This window comes from Aythya ferina, assembly GCF_964211825.1.
Source record: "Aythya ferina genome assembly, chromosome: 1".
Classification (NCBI taxonomy): Eukaryota; Metazoa; Chordata; class Aves; order Anseriformes; family Anatidae; genus Aythya; species Aythya ferina.
Genome location: NC_140296.1, coordinates 166637025 through 166646779, shown reverse-complemented (window position 1 = coordinate 166646779; position 9755 = coordinate 166637025). Strand labels below are relative to the sequence as shown.

The following is a 9755-nucleotide window of genomic DNA, read 5'->3' as shown; positions in this document are numbered from 1 at the left end:
GAAGAACATATCATAGTGGGTTTTTAGGCTTATGAGCTTAATGTATTACGATACAACACAATGTATTATATAAAGTCCCTTTCTCAGAAAGGCAAATGAGAGCACTATAGATATGACAACATAAAGCAGCAATCAAACCAGCAATAACACTCTGTAATTGGAAAAACATTTTTTATAAAAATGTAATTGATAATGGCGGGCATTTACATGAGTTTGAAATGAAGAGCTTTAGGATTGCTCATCTTGCCTGTGTGCATGTTACACGGCTGGTAAGAACAGCAAATGCAAACAAAACACGACAAAACCTGTTTTCCTCCCCAGAATCTAATCCGACCCCTAAATCCTCAGCATGCGGGTTGGCCGTTAGGGTAGTGCGCGTGGCAGGATGTAAGAAATCATCAGTTCAGTTAGGCACCAGTGCTTGGAATGGATCCTTTGTCGACTTTCTGAGCATGGTGATGGTTTACATATATATTTTTAAATTTATTTTTTATTTTTGAGCTGATAGTGGAAATGTTGGAAACCTCTCTTGCTCTCTTTGCTACTAGCAGGCATGTAGGTAACTTCCAGAGAACCGGGCAAGCGCTAGCGGGGAAATAAACCAACATAACACACATAGAGGAGTCCTCATTTTGCTTCAGTTCCAAATAATAACGAGTTAATTAATCCAGCTGAAATTTCTCAGAAACCACACGCCGAGAGCGGCATCCCCAAGCACCAACGCGCTCCCAAAGGGCATCGAGGCACGGATACCGCCCACTGCCCGTTAGCAACCGTTGGTGCCCGTTAGAGCAGGCTGGTGCCCGTTAGCACCCGTTAGAGCTCGTTGGTGCCTGTTGGTGCCCGTTGGTGCCCGTTAGAGCCCGTTACCATCAGCGCCCCCCCCCTCCCCTCCCTGCGCTGCCCTCAGCCGGCAGCGGGGGCGGGCGGGGCGGCGCGGCGGCGGCGCGCGCAGCACCCGGCATGCAGCGGGCGGCGGGCTCGCTCCAAGATGGCGGCGCCGCTGGAGGAGTACGAGAAGGAGGCGGGCTGCGTGCCCATCCTGCACCCCGAGGTCGGGCCGAGCGCGGCGCCGGGGCGAGGCCGCACGGGGCGGCGGGGCAGGGCAGGGCACGGCAGGGCAGGGCAGGGCACGGCAAAGCAGGGCAGGACACGGCAGGGCACGGGGGCAGCGAGGCGAGGCGGGGCTGGCAGCGAGCGGGGCGGGAGGTGCCCCCGGGCGGTGCCCCGCCGCCCCCCCCCAGCCCCGGGAGGGGGGAGGAGGCCGCCTCCTGCCGGCCCCGGCGCTGTGGGGCGGCTGTGGGTCTGTCCGGCCGTGTGTCCGGCCTGCAGGGGGGAGTGGGGGCAGGCACGGCGGGGGGGGCTCGCTGTGTGCTCCCGTGTGGGGCTGCGGGGGTGTTGGGGTGCGCAGCGCCCGCCTGGGGGAGAGGGGGGAGCGTGCGCCAGGCGCCGGGGTGTGCTGGGCAGGTGGCACGCGTTTTCCTTAAAACAGCGTCTTGAGGACACTTCGGGCTTTGCTGAGGACTGAGGAGGTGCTGTAGGCCGCTGTATGCGGCTGTGTATCCTACCCGCTCCGAGCCGCGCTTTCCTACGGCTTTAAAACAGAGACACATGTTCTGGAGGTTAAAGAGCAAAGCGTGCACCCCAAATACGTCCTGGTTATTATTTTTAAGCGATATGCACAGACAGACACTGCGTGTTTCTTCAGAGTTACTGGCGAGGCACTCTCATTTCCAGTGTCTGATGTTCTTCAGAAGTGACAGAAGTTCGCAGTAGCGACCCAAACTGAAGGCTCTGCCTCAAAGGAAATATCCCGGGCAGAGGGAAAGACAAAAACTGTAAAATGGAATAAAAAGCATCTGCACTCTCTTAGTCAACCATAGCATTTTATACGCTGTGTATTAGTATTCATTAGGTGAACTTTTGAGTAATTGCCACATAGCGGGTGAACACGTCTCAGGTTAAACGGAGGCGTTTTGCTAGCTGGGTGACCTGGTAGAGTTTATTACTTACTCAGCTTTGTGCACCAAAGGAATGTGTTTATGAAGGGTGAGGAAGGAAATTAATATAACGTTGTACCATAACACCAACCCAAATGTGTCAATTTGCAGTAAACACCGCGACTCTTGAGGTTTTGTAGTTGGATTTACCTGGAAGTGTTGAGTATCGGACCAGTCAATACAGTCAGGTGCTCTCTGGCTGTATATAAGGGCAGTGTTTGCGTGGATCTTAGTGGGTGTTCCCTCAGTCCTTAAAATTCCTTTATGCAAATCAGCTTTCACAGAGAAGGATGTTTTTGGTGTTGGTGGCTGTGAAAAGAGTGTTTCTGGAGCATCTTTAAAAGCATGAGGATCCTGTCCCGTGGGGGGCTGTGCTGCCACAGACCCTGTGGTCAGTGGCTCTTCTGAAGGTCAGCGGCCTTCGTGCTCGGTGACTTCCACCTTTTAAGAAAATAGCACCATGTCCTTATGTAAGTGGTGACGTTGGAGCATATAATCGGTTCTTACGTTTGTACACACAGAAAAGTGATGCTTTTTATAGGGCTGTCATAATCTTTCCCAGTTTCCCATGTTTCGTGCTAGTGTTATCTCGGTGTCATGCATCTTTTTCAGATATCTTTCTGTGCTTTTTAAAATTAGTTTTGTTTCTGACTGTCTTTTTGTTTGACTAATTTGAGCTACTTTCAAAGTTTAAGGGGCTTTTTGGGGGAGGGAGATGGTTGGTTTTTATGTGGGCTCTCCGGCTTTGTATTTGACCATGAGGTATTTTTGAATGCTGTCAGTGTGGATGTCGTAGGAAAGATGGTCTTAGAAATTGTGAAACAGTACTTAAGTACTAAGGCGCTGAAAGATTTATGTATTTGTTTATTTATGAAAGGCTCAGCATAAACAAGTGACCCAGGTAATTTTTGGTAAGAAGAGGTAAAAACTGTTCTGAAAATGTGAATGCTTAAGGAAGCTGATTATGCGACTGGTTTTTATGGTGTGTTTTCTGCTTTTTTTTTTTTGTTTTTTTTTTTTTGGACCAAGTTTGTGGGTCTTCTACTCACTTGAAAGCCAGCCTAATTTATTAATGGAAACTTGTTTCCGAGGGTATTCTTTCCTATCGAAGTTCAGTTTGGTAAACTACTGCTGTAGAGCATACAAACATCATCTTAGACATGAAGTGCAATAGCCAACAGCCACTTTGTGTCGTATGAGCACTGTGTGGTCTTACAGCATATGATAAAGTTAGCTGGGCAACTATTAGGTCTCCGAAGCAGTGGCTGGAGGGAATTGTTCCTGAAAGCCTTGCAGGAGCGAACCTACTAGACTTGAGGCGCTTTTGTGAATGATTTGGAAGTAATTACAAAATTGCCGTTAATAAAACTTGCAGATGAACAAGGTGGATAGGTATTAAGCAATGAGGACAGAACAAGTGTACAAAACCATCTCCCACTCACATGAAGGTGTGCTAGTAAAGCAAAGTCCACCTTTATGCAGCCGTATTCTTATGTGCTGAAGATAAGGAACGCAGGCATGGGACTGTATCCAGAAATATATTGACTGGTGGGATATAAATATGAGCAGTTCTGCAGAAGCTCAGTATAATTCTGTGACTAAAAATGTGCAGTATATTCCTTGATTATTTTTTTTAAAGGTGGTTTACTGATCCGGAGCAAGGAGATGATTTTTGGCTGAGCATGGGGTAATGCTAACAGTGAAGTGTTGCCTTGAAGTTTTGAGTCTTTAAAAGTGATTGTTGAACACTGGGAAGTGGGGGAAGAGTTTAAAAACTGACTTTAATAATGCCTTATGGTGAAAGGCTTGGAGAAAAACGTTCACATTGTTAGAAATAGTGAGAAGTGGCTTTTGGCAGCGCTGTTACTGGGATGCAGCGCTTTATTTAGGATATACATGACGAGATCCAGTGGCTGGAACGTGAAGCCAGATGGGACAGAGCTGAAATGCACAAGTGGTAAACAGCGAGGGTGACTAACAAAGGAAGAAGGGAAAGGAGGCATTATCCAAGCCCTGATGCTTTCAGCTGAGTTTGGGCACCTTTTGGGAGGCTAAATGCAAACTTTTGAACTGGGCACGCCTAGGGCGCAGATGGCATCGGCTGCCCTGCAGTGTGGTAGCTCTCCTGCAGGAGCTGGGGTGCACACGTGGAGCACCCCAGCGTGGGGCATGGCACTGGGCTGGGCAGTCCCTGCTGGTTTGTTTCCTCCTCCCACTGCTCAGGTCGCCCAGTGATGGCTGCAATGCAAGCTCTGCTTCCATCTGTTTGGTGTAGCACTGGCATGGGAATGCTGCTTGCCCTGTTTGCACTTGGACTAAATGGTCTTAATAGTCCTCGCCACCTTCCTTCAGTTCAGAAGATCTTCTAAACAGTTCTTCTGACGCCTTCTTGATGGTTCGGTGGTAGGTGATGATAGGGTTGGATGTTTCCTTTTGAAACAAAGGAGTTGTGGGGGAATATTTAGGAAACAGATTTTGTTTTTATCCTTCCTTCTTCTTGTTTGCAAAATATTCCTTGTGTGTGAGCTGATACTGCCTGACCTGCCGAAGGTATTTCAGCTGTTGAGGGCTGTGCTTCTCCTGACATGTGGAGCACTCTTCCTGGAGAGGGAGCTTTGCTTTGTTAGACCCATGGAGCCTGTTCTCCAGTGCTATGAGGCTGTGCTGGGTGGAAGGTGGAAGCGACTGGTAATTAGGAAAGTCTTGGCTGTAGGAGTTGATTTTTTATTTTTTTTTGGCTTACTCTGGTTAGAAAAATCTTCTTTTTAGACTTCAGAAGTGACTCTGGAGCTTGGTCAGGGTCTCTCCAGAAACTAAGCTTACATTTGTGATCTCATTCAGTTGTTATTTATTGCTTTATTTGAAAAAGGAGGATGGAACTGTGATGTCTCAGAGAAGTTAGCATGTTTGATATCGGAAGTTGAATCTTGTTCCATGTGTCATGCTTAGCTTCATAGGCTGTGAGGCCAGAGGGGAAAGCAAGTCTAAATTTAACCTGCCTTCTAATGCAGGCATGGAAGATTTTTTATGAAATAATTATTTTTATAGCCAGGATACTACTTCTACAGTAAAAAAGAAAATCTTGCAGTAACAGATACTACTGTATGGCTGGGCGAGTTGCCCTGAAACTTAATTATTCTGTTAAAGACTTAAACCTACCTCTAGAATGAATTTAATTTGTTTCAGATCATTAGGTCTTGAGAGATATCTATCCAAATAAATACATACAGATCTATAATATGCAGATGATTATCAGATCCCTACACTAGAGCTGTGGTCTGCAGTCATACTGAATCTTCTGAGTATCTTGTTGAGACGTTTTTTGTATTCTTTGCATGTTTTTATGGCATTATTCTGAGAGCAATATAGTAGCAGGCTCGAGAACAAGCTGCAACTTTACTGCTGCAACTGGCCCTGTGTGACTGCTACTAAAGCAGCTGGGAGGATGAAGAACCTCACACTGCAGGAGAAGATCAGGTTTGAGACCTCTAAGGAACCTGGCGGTGCACAGGTCTATGGGACCCATTGAGATACATCTGTGGGTCCTGAGGGGATGGGCGGATGTAGTTGCTAAGCCACTGTCCATCCTTTGTGAGAAGTCAGGGTGGTCTGGTGAAGTTCCCACTGACTGGAAGAGGGCAAACATAACCCCCATTTTAAAAAGGGACAAAAGGAAGACCTGGGGAACAGTAGGCCAGTCTCACCTCTGTGCCCAGCAAGATCCTGGACCAGATCCTCCTGGAAACTGTGCCAAGGCACATGGAAAATAAGGAGGTGACTGGTGGCAGCCAGCGTGGCTTCACTAAGGGCAGATCCTGCCTGACAAATCTGGTGGCCTACCAAAATGGTGTTAGAGCATTGGTGGATAGGGGAAGAGCAACTGACATCATCTGTCTGGACTTGTACAGAGCATTTGGTGCTGTCCCTCATTGTATCATTATCTCTAGACTGGAGAGCCATGGATCTGATGGATGGACCACTCACTGGGTAAGGAAGTGGCTGGGTGGTCACCCAGCTCTTTAGGAGTTGTGGTCAGTGGCTCGGTGTCCAGGTGGAGACCAGTACTGAGTGGTGCTCCTCTGGGGTCAGTACTGGGATCAGAACTGTTTGTTGGTGACATGGGCAGTGGATGTATTGGAGACATGGATGCATTGGAGAGAGTCCAGAGGAAGGCCATGAGGATGCTCAGAGGGCTGGAACAGCTCTGCTATGGGGGCAGGCTGAGGGGAGTTGGGGTTGTTTAGCCTGGAAAAGAGAAGGATCTGGGGAGACCTCATTGCAGCCTTCCAGTACTTGAAGTGGGCCTACAGGAAAGCTGGGGAGGGGCTCTGTTAGGGAGGGTAGTGATAGGATAAGGGGTAGTGGCTTTAAAGTTTAAAAAAAAAAAAAAAAAAAAAAAAAAAAAAAAAAAGGTAGATGTATATTATACATAAAGGAAGAAATTCTTCCCTTAGAGGGTGGTGAGGCCCTGGCACAGGCTGCCCACAGAAGCTGTGGATGCCCCATCCCTGGAGGTGCTCAAGGCCAGGCTGGATGGGGCTTTGGGCAACCTGGTCTGGTGGGTAACATAGAGGGTTTGGAGCTAGGTGGTACTTAAGGGTCCTTCTAACCCAGCCCATTCTATGATAACTTTCACTTTCTTACTCGGTGTTCTCCATATGTGCAGCCCCTTGTAGTGGTCTTGTTGGAAACTGCATCACCTTGGAAGCTTGTGCCCAGTTGATTGTCTATTTCTGTCTCTTTAATGCTTTCTGGCTAATTTCCTGGCTGGGTCCTCATTTTATACGTGACCTTACCTTTGTTGGTATTTAAAAAACCTTATCATGGCTGGTCCCGAGCTCCCCAGGAGATACAGTCTGCATTGTATCAGAAATAATTGTTGCCCTTTTTTTGCTCGCCATGAAAACTTGCCTCTACGCGGTGTTTGTTCCTAGGTTGTAGAGCAACATGAAACAGGACGGGGTCAAAATATAAGCTCTATGGGATGCTTAGTGCTCTTGCAGTATTGCTATATAGACACTGCGCTGCAGCTTTAGAACAGGAGCTATTGAAGAGGCTTCTTTTGGCCAGCATGGATAATGACAGCACGTGTAAGTTACCAAACCAATCATAAGAATGAGGCTTGTCTAGTTTGTGATACATCCAAGATAGACCACGTTAACTTTCTTAATGTTCTGATATCTTAATTAAAATATCAGACAATACTGAATGATATACTTAGGGCATTAACTCTGTACTACTTCCTTATGAGCTGAAAGTGCTGAGTTTGTTTTCCTGGGAAGCCGTGATATCTAGCATCACTAATCTTTGCTTTTTCTCAATAACCATTTAGAATAGCAACCCACGTTGTCTTTTGTGTAGACCACTGGAGTTTCCTCAGGCTCAGATGGAAAACAGCATTCACATCTTTGGGGTGACACGGCTGGCCTTAACATCCTGTACTTTAAAGGAGTTGGAGAGTACCTGTGATATTAGAAAGCATTTGTATTGTGGCAGCGGGATGCGATTCCAATTTCCCATTTTTTCACTCAGCTGTTTTTGTTTTGCATTTATTGAACAGTTGCAGATGTTGTGGTTTTGTTTTTATTATTGGCAATTCAATTGTTCTTATGTACGACAACTTTTGCCTGTCTGGCATTTTTGGGTATTGGTATCCTGTTTGCCCTTCTAGGGCCAGGGCTCTGCCGTCTCCTTCTGCTTGCCTTTCAGTTTTTCATATTTTTCTGACTTGTTGCATTCATTGCCAGTGCTTCTCTTGCAGTTTTTACAAATGTTTTTTCTCTTTTTTTTTTTTTTTTTTTTTTCCCCCAATTGTTTCCGGTCCCCTTGTAAACCATGCACTTTTTCATCCTTGCAGGCTTTTCCTTAATAGCATCATTGTGGCTTCTCGGGAATCTGGTAAAACAAACTGTAAATAGTTGAAGCATATTTTTTTTTTCTTCTACATGTTTTCTTCTGAAAATGCAACAGTAACTGATCTTAACTTTCTGAAGCATCTGTGGTAAATGTCATCTTTGACCTAAACTTGTGTTGACTCAGTTAACGTGGTAAGCACACACTTCATCTCTCTCAGATTTCACAGAAGTTTGCTCCTTCAACAGCATTTATTTCACTGTGTACCGTTGTGCTCAGAAAATCAATGGGGCATTAAAATTATGGAAGAGGGTACTGGTGACTTGTCAGAAGTTTAGTTTAAGGGAATAAAGAGGACAATGTTTAAAAAAAGTTTGCTAGTTGCTTTAAAAACCGGGTAATATTGTCATTGATGCTGATGTGTAGATGAGTGCAGCCTTGGGATTTTACAGTTCAGCATTCACACTGTCCTGTGCTGCTTTCCAGAGGCAGTGTGAGGTACGGATTTGACTTCCAGAGCATCCTTGCAGTTGGGAGAAACGCTGAAGCCTGTTACACAGATGCTGTTGGAAGCAGCAGGAGCGTCCTCTGAAGTCAGAGGAAGCTGAGTGGAGCCCTCAGGCTGCCATGCCCAGCCTGATGTAACACAGGCTGCAGTTCCTCTTGTGCAACTTTGTGATTCCTTCCTAGGATTTTAGGATGCCCTGAGGTCATAGAAGTGTTTCCTTGCTCCTCCCTGCAAGGGAGGAGGTACCAAAAGCAGAGGGTGGTGGCAATGTCAGAGCTCCCGAGGCTCCTTGAGGCAAGTCTGGAGGGAGATGGTGGTTGACTTGGGAAGGTGGGAGCGTGGTGTAAAGGGGAAGGGGACATCAGCATGCTTTGAAAGCATCGAGGAACCCAGATGTAGTCCCTTACCCTTCCTTGGCCAGTGCTTGCAGCGTGTGGCCAGGAGGTGACTTGGCAAAGCCGTGAGAGCTGCTAAAAGAGGCAGCAGGGAAGGGGTGGCTGGGACCAGGAGTGTGCCCCCCCCTTCTGATGGTAGGTGGCCATGAAGCCTAGCCTTAAACACTTCCAGCTGTGCTCATCTGCCACTGACACTCATCGCAGAATAGAGCATTAATCCCATATAAAAAAAAAAAAGTGAAAAACTTCCTGTGAGTTCACTAGACCTGCTCGTTGTAGGGTCAAATGTGCTGCAGTACTGAAGGGAGATGGAGGACGGGGTGCCATGACCAGCCGGGGAGGTCAGGAGTCGCAGAGCAGAGGTGGATGAAGCTGCCTCACATTGTGCTTTGCTGTGCACTGCTGCAAGTTGCATTAATGTTATTTTTTTTTTCTCTACTATGTGCTAAGGAAGAAGGAAAGGGTTCATGGCTTGGCAGACTGCTGGTTCTGTGATGCGCACTTGCCAGTTCTGTAATCCTTGATTGATTATTTTCCTACTGTTCCACAGAGATGAGTTAGTTGCAAACTCACAAAACAGAGTAATTTAGATTTGAAGTGTGTGCTGTGGCAAATACTTGTTGAACAAGGCAGAGCCCTTGCTCTGCTGGATTTCCATTCTTTGGAAAAAAAAACAAACAAAAAACAACTATGTGATATTAGCAGACTTTAAAACTGCGTGAAGAATCTTCACCATTGCAAATTTTCTGAATATCCCTTTCTGGGATTTTTTTTCCCTCCGAGTAGTTGAGTATCAGAATTCGGCTGTATACGTGCTTATGTGCGTTTCGTGGAAAAATAAAATAGCGAAATTTGCAGTTGGTTTTAAGTTTTTCTTACGATGGCTGATTACTAATGTGAAGTCTCTAAGGGATTTTTTGATGTTAAATGAGAGGTCTGCAAGCTCTCACGCTCTGAGACCTGGACCTGGTTAAATCACTTGGAAAACAGTTGTTTCTG

At 46.4% G+C, this 9755-nt stretch overlaps 1 protein-coding gene across 1 annotated transcript in view; it reads left to right on the top strand.

Moving 5' to 3' along the window:
• Nucleotides 1-947: 947 nt before the first annotated feature.
• Nucleotides 948-9755, top strand: part of ZDHHC17 (zDHHC palmitoyltransferase 17) — a 71696-nt gene continuing 62888 nt past the window's right edge. Inside the window, exon 1 of the mRNA XM_084516308.1 lies at nt 948-1054. Coding sequence (XP_084372434.1) covers nt 992-1054 — 63 coding nt within the window. The 5' untranslated portion in view covers nt 948-991. The remainder of the gene's footprint in view (nt 1055-9755) is intronic.